Source organism: Martes martes (assembly GCF_963455335.1).
Source record: "Martes martes genome assembly, chromosome: 12".
NCBI classification, from domain to species: domain Eukaryota; kingdom Metazoa; phylum Chordata; class Mammalia; order Carnivora; family Mustelidae; genus Martes; species Martes martes.
The window spans coordinates 45,271,444-45,290,220 of record NC_137900.1 but is presented as its reverse complement, the minus strand read 5'-3'; the positions used below and the strand labels follow the sequence as shown (position 1 = coordinate 45,290,220).

General features: G+C 33.8%; 1 protein-coding gene across 5 annotated transcripts in view; it reads right to left on the bottom strand.

Moving 5' to 3' along the window:
- Positions 1-18,777, bottom strand: part of CNTLN (centlein) — a 276,063-nt gene that overhangs the window by 199,883 nt on the left and 57,403 nt on the right. For all 5 annotated transcript variants that reach the window (XM_080819727.1, XM_080819729.1, XM_080819731.1 and 2 more), the window contains exon 3: positions 7,458-7,542. In XM_080819727.1, coding sequence (XP_080675853.1) covers positions 7,458-7,542 — 85 coding nt within the window. The remainder of the gene's footprint in view (positions 1-7,457; positions 7,543-18,777) is intronic.

Genomic DNA, 18,777 nt, shown 5'->3' with positions numbered 1-18,777 from the left:
TTTATTTGAAGAAATAATGGCTGAAAAATTCCCAAATCTGGGGAAGGAAAGAGAAATCAAAATCCCCAAGGCATAGAAAGCCCCAACAAAATCAACCCAAGGAAATCCACATCACAACATATAATAATTAAAATGGCAAAAAGCAGTGATAACGAAAGAACTTTAAGAACAGCAAGAGAAAACAGTTACATACAAGGGAAACCCCATAAGGCTACCGGCTGATCTTAGCAGAAACTTTTCAAGCCTGAAGGGAGTGGTATGATATATTCAAAGTGCTGAAAAGAAAAAACCTGCAGCCAAGAATACTCTATTTAGAAAGGCTATCATTCAAAAGGAGAGATAAAGAGTTTTCCCGACAAAGAAAGTTAAAAGAATTCATCACCACTAAACCAGCCTACAAGAAATGTTAAAGGGATTCTTTGAATGGAAAGAAAAGGCCATTACCAGGAGTAAGAAAAGCAGGAAGCACAAAAGCAAAAAAATTAGTATATCTATAAAATTCAGTCAAGGAATTCACAAAATAAAAGGATGTAAAGTAAGACACCACGTACCTAAAAGGTGACAGGGGAGAGAAGAAAAGAATGGTTCAAACATAAGTGACAATGTAACAGAAACGGCTATATGCATAAGATGTTATATACAAGCTTAATGGTAACCACAAATCAAACACTGTAACAGTTGTGAAAAAAATAAAGAGAAAGAAATCCAAGTATATTATTAAAGAAAGTCAGAAAACTATGAGAGAGCAAGAGAAGAAAAGGAATAGAAAGGAACTACAAAAACAACTATAAAATGAGTAACAAAATGGCAATAAGTACATATCTGTCAATAATTACTTTGAATGTAAATTAACTACATGCACCAGTTAAAAGACATAGGGTGATAGACTGTATAAAAAGGCAAGACCCATCCATACATTGCCAACAGGAGACTCATTTCAGACCTGAAGGCACATGCTGATTGGAAGAAAATGGATGGAAAAACATGTATCACTTAAATGGAATTGGAAAGAAAGTTGGGTAGCAATACTTATACTGGACAAAACAGACTTTAAAACAAAGACAGTAACAACAGACAACGAAGGACACTACATAATCAAAAAAGGCACAATCCAACAAGAAGATACAACAATTATAAATATTTATGCACCCAACACAGATGCACCCAAACACATAAAGCAGCTAAAAACAACAAACATAAAGGAAGTAATCAATAGTAACACAATAACAGTAGGGGATTTTAACACCCCACTTACATTGATGGATAGAACATTCAAACAGAAAATCAACCAGATGGATCTAACAGATGTATTCAGAATATTCCATGCTAAAACAGCAGAATACACATTCTTTTCAAGTGCACACAGAACACTCTCCAGAATAGATTACATACTAGGCCTCAAACCAAGTCTCAAAAAATTAAAAAAATCAAAGTCACAGATAGCATGCACTTTTCCATCCACAATGCTATGAAACCAGAAAACAACACTAAGGGAAAAAATCTGTACATAACAATATACAGGAAAGTTAATTAACATGCTACTAAACAATGAATGGGACAACCAAGAAATCAAAAAGGAAATAAAATAAATACATAGAGATAAATGAAAATAAAAATACAACGGTCCAAAATCTTTGGGATGGAGCAAAAGCAGTTGAAAGAGGGAAGTTTATAAGAATACAGGCCTCCATCAAGAAGTATCTCAAAGAAAATCATCAAGAAAAATCTTAAATACACAACCTAACCTTAAATCTACAAAACCAAGAAAAAGAAGAACAAACCAAACCCAAAACCAGTAGAAGGAAGGAAATAATAATGATTAGAGCAGAAATATATGAAATAGAAACTAAATAATAATAATAATAATAATAAAAAATAATAATTAAAAAAACAGATCAATGAAGCCAGGAGCTGGTCAACAAAATTGACAAACAGCTGGACACATAAAACAATTTTTTTAAAAGAGAGAGGACAAACAATATCATAAGTGAAAGAAGAGAAATGACAACTGATACCACAGTAATACAAAAGATTTTAAGAGAATACCATGAAGGATTATATGCCAACAAATTGGAAAACCTAGAAGAAATGTTTCCTAGAAACATATAACTACCCAAAACTGAATCAGAAAGAAATAGAAAACAGATCAGTTAGCAGCAAGGAAATTGAATCAGAAAACTCCCAACAAAGTCTAGGACCTGCTAGCTTCAAAGGAGAATTCTCCCAAACATTTAAAGAGGAGTTAATATCTGTTCTTCTCAAACTCTTCCCAAAAACAGAAGAAGGAAAGGTTCCAAATTCATCTAGGAGAAGAGCTTTACCACGATACCAAAAACCAGATATACACTACAAAGAAGAGAACTACAGGTCACTATCTCTGATGAATACAGATGCAAAAATCCTCAACAAAATATTAGCAAATCAAATCCAACAATACATTTAAAAAAATATTCACCATGATCAGTGAAAATTATTCCTGCTATGCAAGGGTAGTTCAATATTCACAAATCAATGAACATGATACAACACATCAGCAAAAGAAAAGATCAAGACCATATGAACATCTCAAAAGATGTAGAAAAAGCATTTGACAAGGTACAATATCCATTCAGACTAAAAACCCTCAACAAGTAGGTTTAGGGCAAAACAACAAAAAGAAATAAAAGGAATCCATCTTGGTAAGAAAGAAGTAAAACTTGCACTATTTGCAGATGACATGATACTATATACAGAAAATCTAAAAGACTCCACACACACACACACACACACACATACACACAAAAAAAAAAAGAAAAAAGAAACTATGATAACTGATAAATGAATTCAGTAAGGTTGCAGGATACAAAATCAATATACAGAAATACACTGCATTTCTACACACTTATAATGAAGAAGCAGGAAGAGAAATTAAGAAAACAATCCCATTTACAATTGCACCAAAAAAAATAAATAAATAAGATACCAGGGAATAAACTTAACCAAAAAAGTGAAAGATTCATACTCTGAAAACTATAAAACACTGATGAAAAACAACACAAAGAAATGGAAAGACATTCCATGCTCACGGATTGGAAGAACACTTATGTTTAAAATGTCTAAGCTATCCAAAATAATCTACACATTTAATGCAATCCTTATCAAAATACCAACAGTGGGTTTTTTTTCTTTTTCTTTTTTTTTTTTTTTTCACAGAACTAGAAACACAATCCTAAAATTTGTATGGAACCGCAAAAGACCTTGAAGAGCCATACCAACCCTGAAAAAGAAAGACAAAACTGGAGGCATCACAATTCCAGACTTCGAATTACATTAAAAAGCTTTAACAATCAAAACAGTAATGTACTGACCCCAAAATAAACACATACATCAGAGAAACAGAAAAGAAAGCCCAGAAAGAATCCCATAATTATGTGGTTAGTTAATCTTTGATAAAGGCAACAAGAATATACAATGAGAAAAAGTCTTCTCTTCAACAAATGGCTGTTGGGTAAATTGGCCAGCTACATGCAAAAGAATGAAACTGGACCACTTTCTTATATTATACACAAAAATAACCCCAAAACGGATTAAAGACTTAAGTGTGAGACCTGAAACCATAAAAACCCTAGAAGACAATAAAGGCAGTAATTTCTGACATCAGTCATAGAAACATTTTTCTGGATATGTCTCCTAAGGCCAGGGAAACAAAAGCCAAAAATAAACATCAGGACTACATCATAATAAAAAGCTTAGCACAGCAAAGGAAACCATCAACCATACTAAAGGCTACCTACTGAAAGGGAGAAGATATTTGTAAATGACATATCTGATAGAGGGTTAATACTCAAAATATATAAAGAACTTATACAACAAAATCCCCAAAAAACAAATACTGTTATGAACATTGGGGAGGGTATGTGATATGATGAGTGCTGTGAAATGTGTAAGCCTGACGAGTCACAGACCTGTACCCCTGGGGCAAATAATACATTATATGTTAATAAAAATAATACATTATACATATAATACAATACATATAATACATTATATGTTAATTTACAAAATACTCTGATTAAAAATGGGTAGAAGACATGAAGAAACAGTTTTCCAAAGAAGACATACAGACGGCCAACAGACACAAGATATGATGCACAACATCACCAATCATCAGGGAAATCCAAATCAAAACCACAATGAGCTATCACCTGACATCTGTCATAATGGGTAGTATCAACAAGACAAAAAATAACAAGTGTTGCTAAGGATGGGTAAAGAAAAAGGAACACTCACGCACTGCTGGGAATGTAACTTGGTACAGTCATTGTGTAAAACAGTATGGAAGTTCCTCAAAAGTTAAAAATAGAAACACCCCCCCCAAAAAAATAATAGAAATACCACTTGATCCAGTAATTTCACGACTGGATATTTGCCCCCCCAAAATGAAAACACTACAAAAAAACACCCACAAAAGTGAAAACACTAATTTGAAAAGACATATGAACTACTATGTTCACAGCACCATTATTTAAAATAGCCAAGATACTAAAGCAACCTAAGCGTCCACGGTGAGACAAATGGATAGAGAAGATGTGGTGTATATACAGTGGAATATAACTCAGTGTTAGAAAAGAATGAGATCTTGCCATTCATGACATGGATGGACCTAGAGGGTATTATGCTAAATGAAATAAGTTGTACAGAAAACGACAAACACTGTATCATTTCATTTATATATGGAAGCTAAAAAACAAAGCAAAGGAACAAACAAAAAAAACCACAAACAGATTCACAAATACAGAGAACACACTGGTCGTTGCCAAAAGGGAGGGAGGTGGGGTGTGGGTGAAAATAGGTGAAGGGAATTAAGAGGTACAAATTTCCAGTTATAAAATAAATAAGTCATGGGGATGTAATGTGCAGCACAGGAAGATATCTAATACTACAATACTTTTGTATGATGAGAGATGGTAACTAGACTTCTTGTGGGGATCATTTCATAATGTATAAAAATATTAAATCACTACGATGTACATCTGAAAATAACAGGCTACTGTATATCAATTATACTTCAATAAAATAATAATAATAATAATAAGATATATTACTCATTCAACAACATTCACTGAGAATCTGTTATATGCCAAGCATACAGAAATATTGGACATCAGGGATACAAATGTGAATGGGTACATGAGGTTCCCCATCCTCTCACAATCTGTAATATCATGTAGGAGAATATGGTTACTCGTACCTTACTTTTATCCCCACCCTACTCCTAAAAGGGATTTAAAAATCATTAAAGGCAAAAATTGTAACTCTAAATTTTCCATAGTACCATCACAGGATAGTAGACACATTTAGTATATTATACCTTGTAGAAAGTTATAACCATCACTGAACAAAAATATACATGATTTAGGCTGAGAAACTAGGGCCCCTAAAAAACAAATAATTTCTCTTAAGAAAATTTAATATTTTATCCAGGAGCTAAGTGGTTCTGCTTAAAAAAGGTAAATAACTAAGTAGTATCTACCTAAGGAAAAGTAGAAAAAGAATTTAGTAAAGAAAAGAGGAAATATATTTTCATTTTTAAAAGTCAACATTTTAGGGGCACCTGGGTGGCTCACTCCTTAAGTGTCTGCCTTCAGCTCAGGTCATGATCCCAAGGTCCTGGGATCCAGCCCTGGATCAGGCTCTCTGGTTGGTGGAGAGCCTGCTTCTCCCACTCCCACTCCCCCTGCTTGTGTTCCCTTTCTCGCTGTGTCTCTCTCCGTCAAATAAATAAATACAGTCTTTAAAAACAAAAGAAAGAAAGAAAGAAAGTGTCAATATTTTTAAAAAATGGTATGTTATACCTAGCTATCTAGATCTGGTAATCTGAGCATTCCCTAAAACCAAAGAGTAGCAAAATCCATTCTCTTCTATAGAATAGAGTTATAACTGAAGACAGGTTCTCAGCCTGGATTTACATTTTCCCAAACCTCCTGAATCCTGGGGTAGCCAATATGGTTAGTTTTTCTCAATGAAGTATAAGCACAAATGGCATTTGCCACTTTTAAGTCATAAGGTTGTATCAGGTAGCTTAGCCTAGTTTAATTAATATAGTAAGCACACAACAGTATTTATCCATCTTAGGATTCATTTTGCTCTTTTTTGATATTCAGGTAGCAAATACAACTTTTTTCCCCCAGAGCAAACTGACTAAAATGTCATTTCTAAAATTTTATCATTATAGTATCAATTATGATATTTCCCATAAGGAAAACACAACATTAGAGAACATTAAAATTTTAAATTTATATGTCATATAAGAGTCTATATTCCATTTAGAAAGTCATTATATAGATGTAGAGAGCATAAAAAAATTGAATCTTTTCTAAGTTAACTTTCACCTTAAGTCCTTTAATAAAAAAAGCCTTTAACAGTAACCAAACTTAGACCAAAATTCTCCTAAAACTTTAACTGACTAGGAAGGAACATAGAGTCAAAAGTCAAAGAGCAATGTCTCCTAAAAGAGGATCTATTTGGGGCGCCTGGGTTAAAGCCTCTGCCTTCGGCTCAGGTCATGATCCCAGGGTCCTGGAATCGAGCCCCGCACCGGGCTCTCTGCTTAGCAGGGAGCCTGCTTCCTCCTCTCTCGTTCTCTCTCTCTCTCTCTGCCTGCCTCTCTGCCTACTTGTGATCTCTGCCTGTCAAATAAATAATAAAATCTTTAAAAAAAAAAAAAAAAAAGAGGATCTATTTACCCAGGAAAAATTACAGGCAATTCAGCATATAATGAACAACTGGGTACAAAATGAATTTAAATATTTTATCACAATATAGGTCATTATTACAATAAATTTTTGAGATGTTTATACTTTGAAAATAGCTCTGGGGAGCACTGATCACATGGATTTTTGCAGTGATAACATACTAATTATATAATTACATATAATCTTATATATGTAACTGAATAATTTACTGATTGTATGTAAAATGGAGTGTATGAATCGAAAGTAAAAGTTTTCAAGAGATCAAATAGAATCATCCCCATTATTTGTTAATCTTTTTTATAAATTAAGCCATCTGAAAATTCATAAGTTTCAATGATACTGCTAGTAATAAAATGGTAATTGCTAATAATAAGAGGTAAAGTTTAATAAGACAATAATTACTAGATTCTACTATATAACCATAACACTATCTTAAGAGTTTTAAAGTATAAATGGCATAGCCTATTAATTAAAAAACCAACAGGCTATAAACAAAGTACAATAGTGAAGAATAATCTTATATATACTAGTTTCTTATATAGTAATATAAGTACTATATAAGATTAGTAATAATCTTATATAGTAGTTTCAAAATGGTAATGATTTGATATAATGACCCTAATATTCTTAATGAACATTATTGCAAAAAAATTAAAAATAATTGTAAAGCTCTACTAATTAAAATAAAAATTAATTTTTAGTATTTTCTGGCACAACACCAACCTGTTCCAATTCTTGTATTTTAGCATCCTTGACTTGCAGAATTTCTAAAATTTTTCTGTCTTTAGCTTCAGATTTCTGTTTTTCTCTAGAAAGAAAAATATAGAGTTTATTCGTCAAAATTGGTAGCTAATCCTCTAAATTTTCACATCCTGAAAATGAGTACCACTTATAAAATATAGAAAATTAAATTAACTGGGGTTGACAGTCCTTTCAGAATTAATCAGAAACCATATGGCAAGTGACAACAACTTACAAACTACTGACAACTAAGACAACTTCATACCAAAACAACAATTTAGTTTCCAGATTTAGATGCGTAATAAAAAAATACTTAAAACATGTTTAATATTGATTGCAATTACCACTATATCATCAATTTAAAATAAGACAATATGTTCTTAATATAAATACTTTAAACCCATAATTAATAATAAAATATCATATTTCTACTATTTATTTCTATTTATTTACTTCTATTTGATGTAAAAGACTCAAAAGAGAGCTAGAGATTTCATAACAACAAATTTTTAAAAATTGGATAGAAATTTATGGGGCATTTATTTATATTTTTTAAGAACTTTAAAAATAGGTAAACAGTCTACAGCCATACCACCCTGAACATGCCCAATCTCATCTAAAAATAGGTAAAGAGAAACCTATACCAAAATCACTAATGAATCCAAAGTAGACAAATAAGGAAGAAGAAAAGAACCCTCAATTGTGAAACAGTGAAATGAACCAAAGGGCCTTAGAAGGCACAAAAGAATTATCAGAATGAAGGGACACCAATCAGAAAAGTCCATCATGGGTTATAAGAGATAAATTCAGATGGTGTGTACTGCTACATTTTAAAAACTTAAATTAGACTTTTCCAATAAGTTAGCACAGTAAGTTTATACTTTGAGGCTCTTGCCCGTTTTCTCAATTTATAATGTTAATAGATAAACATAATAGAAAAAGATTAAGAAGACAGCCAAATCTCTAAGGATCACAAACTAAACAGAAATACAATGCTATAAACAAGGAGGAAGCTGTTGTATACTGTCAGATCTCAGTGCAAGCAGGCAAAGGTGAAAAAGAGCTTGGTGCCTGGGGACAACTGGGAAAAAGTGTGCTGCTCAATAGGTAGAAGGATAGTTACACTCATTGTTAGAAACCAGAGACTAGAGAAGGACTCCCGGCCCCTGAAAGGAGTCTGGAAAAAAATTTCTCCCCACCCTCACCTGGAACTAGGATTACATAAAAGTTTAGAAAGGCAAAAGTTTATAGACAGCATCCCAATCAGGCACTGAGACAAAACACTCCACAGCTCAGGCACTAAATGTAACAAATCCTCTATGTCACTGTTGGCTAAAAGCCCCAAGCTACCAATATAAAACCTAGTTCAGGATGGGGTGAGTGTGACTATTCAGTGGCAAGCACAAAATTTCTAAAGAAAAAAAAAAGCATTAGACAAAGAAGGGTGGTGGAGAAAAGAGAAAGAGAACAGTAACAGCCATCCTCTTACTCAAGATCTGACCACAGATAAAAAAACCCAAAACACAAGAAGAAAACAGACACTTTAGACGCACATAACACATAGACACACTAACTCAATAATTCAAAAGAGCAATCACTCTAGACAAAATGAAAATAACAGAACACATTGAAGAAGACTTTAAAATAAGTAAGGATTTTTATGACCTAAAAAGGATGACTTAAATTAAAAACAAAAACAATAAAAACAATTCAATGGGCATACCTCAAGACTAGATGTAAGAAGAGAATGAGGCAAAGGGATGATAACAATGAGATATTCATCCAGAACACTATACAGAGAAATGAGATCAAAAATATGAAAAGACAGTTAAGACATGGAGGTTTCACTTGAAACTCCCAACATATGCCTAAAGAGTTCCAGAAGTAGATAATAATGGGATGAAAAATAAAGCAGTATTTTTATTTTTTTTTAAAGATTTTATTTATTTGACAGAGAGAGAGAGAGATCACAAGTATGCAGAGAGGCAGGCGGTGGGGGAGGGGAAGCAGGCTCCCCGCCAGGTAGAGAGCCGGATGCGGGGCTCGATCCCAGGACCCTGAGACCATAACCTGAGCCGAAGGTAGAGGCTTAACCGACTGAGCCACCCAGGTGCCCCGATAAAGCAGTATTTTTAGAAGAGAACTGCTGAGAATATTTTAGAATTAAATAGAATCCTCAGATTGAAAGAATATCTACCAGAACAAATTCCTAAAAAAAGAAACACACACACACACACACACACACACATTAATCCATCATTCACTCAACAAGCGTTTGTATGACAGGCATCATCCTAGGGACTAGGGAACTGTAGCAAACAAAATAAACCAAGTGCTTCCTAGATGGAATGAATGTTCTAGCTTATAGAATCTGAAAATAAATGATATTAAGTGAATACATAATATGTCAACTGGCTAGAAGTATAAGAACAATAAACGAGTGTAATGCAGAAAGGAATGTTTCATCTTGGAGAACTGGGAAGCAAAAGAAAGGCTGCTGCTATTTTATATAGGATAATGTAAAAATGTAAAAAAATAAAAAATAAAATAAAATTTAAAAATTTAAAATAAAAAAAAAGGATAATGTAAAAATGATTGCCCTTAAAGATGATAGGTAAGCAGAAACCTGAAGGAAGGAAGGAAGAGTCATAGAGATTTCAGGGAAGAGCTTTCCAGGCCTTGGGACCAGAAGCAAGTGCAAAGACACTAAGGCCAAGAGCACAATCAATGTATCTAAAGAACAGTAAAATAATAATGTTCATACAAAGGGAGAATGGTGGCTGAGGATACAATGGTCACTGGAAATAAAGTAATATATGGCCTTTTAAGCTATATATTGTATTTGACTCTCAGTAAAATGGGAGGACAGAGGATAGTTTTAAATATAGTTGTAACATGAATTAATATTTCATGAATATCGTGGGCTGAGGACAGACTGTAGAAATCAAAAGTGGAAGCAGAGACAACAGGAGTCAACTAAAATACCTCGGGTGAGAACTAAAGATGAACTGGACAAGATAGGTAATGGTGGTGGTAACTGAGAAAGTGATAAAATTCTTGATAATTTGTAGGTAGAGTTAACAGGATTTCTTGAAGCAGTAGATAAGAGATATAAATGAAAGAGAGAAGTCAAGAATGTTTCCAACATGTTGTCTGAATAACTGGAAGAATGGAGTAGACATGATCTGAAATCTAGATGAAGAGAGAGAGGGAATTAGACTTGGGGATTTGGACATGTTAAATTTGAGATGTCTAATCAACATCCAAGATGTGGTTGGGCAAACAAGTCTGGAATCAGTCAAGTAGTGAAGGCTGAAGATAAAACTTTAGGCACCATCCAAATATATTTAAGACTAAAGGGTAGGTGAGATCGCCTAAGGAGTGATTTTGGATAGAAAAATTTGAGGAGTTGGGTCCTGAAGCACTCCACGTTTATAAGTTAGTAAGATGAGGGAAAAACAACCAATGATACTACGAGGGATAAACAGTCATGCAAAAGCAGAATCAAGACAGAAACTAATTGAACAAGTATTCCTAGAAGAAAGGAATCAACCTTGGCCAATGCTGCAAACATGCTAAAGAAAATAAAACTGAAAATTAACTACTGGGATTTAGCAGTATTGAAGTCACTGGTGATTTTGACAAGAGCTGTTTTAGGAGAATGGTGGATATACAAGCCTAATTGGAGTGAGATCAAGAGAGAAAGAAAAAAAAATGGAGATAGTAAAGACTACTTTTCAGAGGAATTTTGCTGTAAAAAGGAGCAGAGGAATGGAACAGTACTTCAAGGGAAATGTGAGATCAAAAGAGATTTATCTCAAAAGATTGAAGATAAAACTGCATGTGAGTATGTTGACAGGAATGACCCAGGAGAGTGAGTGATACTGATGATGTGAGAGAGAGAAAGGAGAACTGCAGAGTGACATCCTTGGGTCCTTGAGTCTTTAGTGTACACAGTTTGGGCTTAGATGACAGCATAAACAGTTCTTCCAAAAAAATAAAAAGAGAAAATACGGGTACAGATTCAGATATTTTGGCAGACATGGTTATGGGAAGACGTGAAAGCTCTCTTCTAAAAGCTTCTATTTACTCAGTGGTGTAGGAAGCAAGGGGATTGTCAAGAGTTTAGCTAAAGCTACTCCATGATTGCTGCCTTGGCATCCCCTTGGGTTTGGCCAAGCAGCCTGAAGTGACATTAAATGAAGCTAGCCCATGCAAGTGCCCCAGAGAGCAGCCTGCAGAGTCACAAGTAAGTTCTTGATAGGACTTCCCCAACAGCCCTTGTGATCAATAGTGTCCCCTACCTCCTAACACCTTTCCCTTTTATGTCCCTTATAAAAGATCCATCCCCCATAGAGCTGATTAAAACTGGCTCTTTTGGTTTGACCAATCCACCTTAGCCTGGAAAACCCAAAGCGCACCACCCACGAAACCTCAGAAAAGCATGTGCCCAGATCCTATCTTTCCCCACACTGTGCCCTGACTTCCCATGTGGCCCCTTGAGGTATGCTGGGTACTTTCCCCAGGATCTGTGAATAATAAACCTCTATTTTAATTTCTCTTGTGGTCTGTTGTTGAACCATGGCTCACCATCCAGCACCCTGTGCACCACTTAACATGAATTTAACAAATTCATAACAACTATCCATCGCCTGAAAGTGAGAAGGAGAAACGAAGTGTTAGAAGCTGACAAGAGAGTAAACATCAAATAGACTTCTGGGATACTGGGATGGTAAGTGAGTCAGGGAAAAATAAATAAATAAATAAATAAAAATAGGATATCACCTAACCAGTGCCAGAGACCACAAAGGTTAGTGGTCATAAATTCACATATGACCAGACATCATGGTTCAGATTTTTTCTCTAGCCATGTTCAGCCCTCTGGATATGGGTACACAATATAAACATAATATTTTACAACTACTGTTTTTACTGTTTGTGCTCTATCATGCTTTATTATTTTATTTTCTATTAACCAACTATTGATAGCACATCTGATGCATAATCACAGTCCATTGCCTTCAACTAGGCTCTCTTTATATTTGTGATTCTTTTATTAATAGTGAAATTAAGCATTCTTTCATCAATTGAAATGCTTTTTCCCTTATTTTCCTAAGTTTCCAGTGCCAGTGAATGTATCTGCCATTTTGTATTTTTTGATGTATAAAACTATTTTGTATATTAAAAATATATGCCCTTTATCACTATATTGTACACCTGCAACTAACATAACACTGTATGTTAACTATCCTGGAAATAAAATTAAAAACTTAACAAAAAAAGAAAAAAATACATATATACCTTTGGCTTTCATTTGTCACAAAATTAAAATAAAAAATAAGAGAAAAGAAAAATATATATATACCCTTAGGCTTTCACTTGTCACTACATTGTATACCTGCAACTAATATAACACTATATGCTAACTACCCTGGAATTAAAGTAAAAAACTTAATTAAAAAAAGAAAAGAAAAAAATATAAATATATATATCTTTTGACTCTCATTTGTCACATATACTCTCAAATTATCACTCGAACTTTTAATTTGATATTATAAAACCATGAGTATTACAAAAGAGTACTACATCAATTCAAGGTATATGCATCTGGAGAAAAATGGCTTCAAATCTCAAAGGGAAGGGCATGATTGGGTTTACCCAACATGTAACAGGATGTGACAGTCAAGACATTAATTATAGTCAGAAACTATCCCTGTAAGTTGCTTTCTGGATATGCTATGAGTCTAATTTTAAATTCCCAGGAATTAGTTTAATTTATAGGGATCAAGTTTTTCTAATCCAGTCTTTTAAAATAAGCTTAAAATCCCCACCAGTGTCAAAATACATTCTCGTGGTCCTTTTAAATGAGATAGGATAAAACTAGACTACATGCCACAAAACTCAAACAAAAGCGTTACTACAGCTTCCAAATGAACTCGGTACCAGGGTAGTTATTTACACAATTATGTAGATAATTCAGTCACAGTCTAACCCAGCGGTTCCTATACTATAGGTCATCAGAGAAGTACAATTAGCATCACCTAGGAACTTGCTAGAAATGCACTATCTTCCACCCTCTCTAAGGGCAGAGAGTCTAGAGTAGGGCTCAGCAATCTGTGTTTAACCACAGCAAGGTGCTATGGACCGAATGTTTCATATTCATATGTTGAAGCCCTAATCCCCAGTGTGTTGGCTTTTGCAGGTGGGGCATTTGGGATTCATGAGGGTAGAGCCTTCATGGAAAGGATTAGGCAATCTACAAAGAGGCAGGAGAAAGATGATCTCCCTCTCTATCATGTAAAATTACAGCAAGAAGGCAGCTGTCTGCAAAGAGCTCTCACAAGGAATGGAATCAGCAGCCACCTTGATATTGGACTTTCTAACCCTCAGAAAAGTGAGAAATAAATGTTTGGCTTTTTAACCGCCTAATCTACGGTGTTCAGTTATAACAGCCTGAACTAAGATACAAAGCCTCAAGTGATACTGACATACACTAAATCTGAGTCACCGAAATCACAATAACTGATAAAGCTGAGTAATAAAATATAAGTCATAAATGAAATATAAACGTCCAGTCAAATACAAACTTCAAAAATATACTTCAGTGATGTATTTTAAACAAAAAAAACCTCCAAAATTAACGATTATATTATAGTTTTGAAATTGAAAAAAAAAATCCCAATTCAAAATCTATATAGAGATTTGTCCAGCAGCTCCTCCTGGTGGTACATGATATGTAATATTTTCATAACAGGAAAATGCTCCCAAGAGAAAACAGCGCTACAATATGAATACATTTTTACTTAAGATAATACAATTTAAAAAGTTGTTTCAAGTTGAAAACATCAGCAACCTATTTGGACAATTCAGTTAATATATATTCTACTTATTTATAAGATGTAACGAAAGGTTCCAAAAAAAAAAAAGACACTGTCAAGAAGTTGATGATGATCAATGACTGAGACAAACTCCTGTTTAGCTAATTAGAACCACTGATGTGCAATAATGATGTGAGCTAAGAATATTTGCAGACTTCTTTAGGATGAAAAATGAAGTGAAGAGACGCTGTCAAATGTGTACAAGTTTAAAGCTCCAATCACTTTTCCCAAGAGTACTACCCATTTAAACATTTAACATTGCTGTACTTAGTCACATGAATTACCATGTTAACTTTTTGCCATTTTTCTAAACTCAAAAATCTGAGAAATTATTCTAAATCATTAAGAAGCAAAATTTTACTGTGTTATAGACCATGCCATATATTATACAATATGACAGGATCATATTTTCTGGGTTTGAGCCCATTTTTAATGAGATGTCAAAAATGAAATATTAGAGTCTAAAAAGAAACATTTAACTATAAATGAGGCAATGATATCGGTCTGATTTAGAAAACAAAGAAAATAAAAAAGCCAAACTTACTGACATTGATTATTCTTAATTAACAGATAACAATAATGCACAAAATAAACTAGTTGGACTTAGTTTTCTTTCATTTGAGCACAGAATCTATTAAAATGTAGATTTTCTTATTAATGACTTTCCATTTAAATGCTTTCTCAATTTCTGGTTAACATTAAGATTCTAAAACAGTAAGACTGATAAAAATGGAAGTTTAGGGAAATGAGAATTATACCATTATCAAATTATCTATCCTTTTATTCATGAACTGTTTCATAACTTTTTCTACTTTGAATATGCATAATAAATTGCTAGGATAGTATCTATGAATAATATAGTAAGAAAGCTTGAAAAAAAGGAAAACTTAAAAACCTAACACAAATATTTTTCAAATATGTTTACTCCAGAGTAAAAACAACTATTGAAAAAACTCTAATACTCTTAATAAAAATACATTAGATCCTAAGACCTTGGTAGAAAATATTTTAAAGGTCCAAGTATATTTAAAATATCTATTTTGTTTTCAGATCAAAGCTTAATTTTTACCACATAATCCAGAATTTCTACATATATTTTATACTTCGATATAAAAAATATATTTAAACTATATACGAAAGGCAAAACTTGTGCAGAAGACTCAGCCTGACAGGTAAAAACGGACAGATTATTTTTTTCTTGTTTAATCAAGTAGTTCAAACCAGAAAAAAGAATGGAATTAGGGTATAACAACTTCAACTGAATTGGTAAATTATGGTGTACGGCTGAACTCCTTAAACAAAAAAGCAATAATTTACTAGAATGTCACAACTTAGATTTAATACAGTACTGAATAAAATAATTTTGTTTTAGATACCCACTCAACATCACTCCTAAATATATAAAGCTGAAACTCCACATATTTTCGGTTTTATAGTTAGAAACTAAATGACTTTATCTGGTTCCTGATTTTCCTGTTTCTTCTAACTGCAGATACTTCTGCATATACTCAACATTCATTATCTAAAACATCCAGAAAAGAGCTGGAAAAGACTGTGTATTATATGTCTTTAAGAACTGTGCAAATATTTTTCACTCAGAATCTAGAAGTCTTTCACAGTGTTCAAAAATATCAGCACTTCACAACAGACTGTTTTAACATCTGCACATCACCAGGGCTGCCCCCAAGGATTTTTAAATGATGCCTGCCTGTGCTGAATAAAGTGCTAACTTGCACCTTGCATTTCAAACTGTGTCCTGAGCAGCCATCCAGTTGGTACAACACCAGCTGAATTCCCACAGGCCACTGTTCACTCAGGCTTGACTGCAATTATCATGTCAATATTTTGTGCTCCGATATGCAGATCTGCACACATGCAAGCTGCATAATACTTCCTTCTCCATGGAATGTTGACTTATGTTCAATGTTCTGGGAATTTTTAATGAAACTAGAAATAAACTTACATCAAATAAAGACAATCATAATTATTTTGCCCTAAAAATTATATTCATGTTACCTTCTGCCACCCATAGGAAGGCTAAATTTTTAAAGTAATTATGCTTCTGTACAAGTTCACAATTCTTTAATTTAAAGGTCTTCATAAAAGTTAAAAGACTATTTGTCAAGCTTCTTGCAAAACTAAGAGTTCAAATGTGTTTTTTTACTCATTATTATTCATTCTTTCCCCTTAAACAGAAGGGTGGTTCCAATTAGACACCTTTGTATTAGTTCCTTTCACTATCTTCCTCTCCAACCCTATGCCTAGGCATTCATGGCTGTTGCACCAGGAGAAGTCTTCAGCAAAATATATTTATGCCCTGTGTGGAGCTGCCTAGCAGCACGGCTGCCAGATGGAGGAATTCTGGCAGCTACACTTCTGGGGTCTCCAACCAGCCATGCTACTTCCATGCTCCAAAATGCAACCCTTTTGCAGGCTCTGTTTGCTTAATACACATGGGCCAGTGTACAACCATATAGCAGCTGGGCAACCCATGTGTTTAAGAGTGGAATGGAGCAGGAGGGAGGTTTCCCCAGTGGTGACAGTATGTAATATTACCTTATAACAACAGCCTGCTTATTAAGCATCTAAACTTTATAAATAAAAATATGACATAATCTCTCATCCTCTATGAGGTTAAATCTTTAAGCAAAGTATTTCAAGAATATATCCTAAATACACATGCAAAAAATACTAAAAATCATCTTGCCTTTTTAATTCCTTTTTATGGTTCCCATTTTCCAGGACTGAATTTTCATTTATAGACCAGAGAGAGAATACCAGAAATGGGAGAGTGAGTAAAAGAAGTATTGAAGAGCCCATCACATAGTAAAAATAAATGTTAAAAAGAAAGCAAAACGTATCTCTAAGACTGAAAAAAAGATTAAGTGTTTAGAAGTAAAAAACAAATAGGAAATAAAGCAATTTCTGCAGAGCCTTCATCTGAAAATATTATATACGAAAAAGTAAAAAATTAACATTAGTAAATGCTGATCAACTTCAATTTGAAACTTAGATATATTTCTGAATTTGAGTATTCAAACACAAATACATTATTTTAAGGATCAACAGACTGCAAATAAGCTTTAAAATGAAGGAACAATAACATCAAAAAGGGTGCAAGTTTTCTTGGAAGCCTATTTAGAAAACATTAACTGACTTCACTCAAGACTATAAAAACAAACTGAAAAGGAATGTAAACTATAGCATGAGATGGTGATGATGACACACAGTGTGCTAGGCATTATTATAACTACCACATACGCATTAACTCACAACAACTCTATTCTTATTTTCATCTCACAAAAGAGAAAACTAAGGCATGTGAGTGAATATTTTGCCTCAAGTCACACAATAAGCCATGTGGTAGAGCCAAGATTCTATACCATGTAGCCCTATTTCCACAGTCATGTTCTTATCCATAAAATAACTTCTTTATAGATATTACAGTTCAGTAGTAAGCAAGTTCCAACAAGAGACGAACAAATTTTTCCCTAACATCATTCAAAATGTTCAATTTTGGATCTCAGATTTTTCCATCCATAAAGATCTAACAATATTCACCTTTCTAGTTTAGATTCTCTTCTGGAATGTCAGAATTGCCTGTAAAGCTGTTTCAAAATTCAGATACCTCAATCTTATCCTAAACCTTGACCAATAACAATCTCATAGAGTTCATGGGAGAATGATAGCTCACAAATCTCTAAATAAATGAATCTACAACTCAGTGAAGAAAATATTCATATAATTAAATCTTTGCTATATAATTCCTCAATGATGAAAATTAAATATGACATCCCTCACATGTCCCCTGATCAAAATTTTGACTATCTGAGAGAACTGTTTAAGGATCAGTGCCACTTTTGAGTACCTATTACTGGACAAGATGTTAATTAAATGCTTCTCTAATTCAACAAACTCTAAAATCCTCTTAACAGATGTGTTATCTAAGACCTAGAGAGTTTCAATAAGGAAGACACAGAAATATTTGTGATTTAAACTCTGGTCTATGTGCCTTCTAAGTCTGTGTTCCTGTTATGGACTGGATGTTTATTTATATCCCCTGCCCCAAATTCATATGTTGAAATCTAATCCTCAGTGTGATGGTATTTGGTGGTGGGGAATTTGGAGGAACTGGGAAATAGAGACTTGCTGCCCTTATAAGGCAAGGAAGACTCTAGGGAGCTCTCTTTCCCCCATGCGAGGATATAAGTTGGTGGCTCTCACTAGAACCTGACCATGCACCCTGATCTCATACTTCTTGCCTCCAGAACTGAGAGAAGTAAATGTGTGATGTATAACCAGCTCAGTTTATGGTTTTTGTTGCAGCAGCCTGAGTTAAGAGCCTATCTTTACATATTGTCAGGTTTTTTAAAAATTATTTTTTAAAGATTTTATTTATTTATTTGACAGAAAGAGAGAGATCA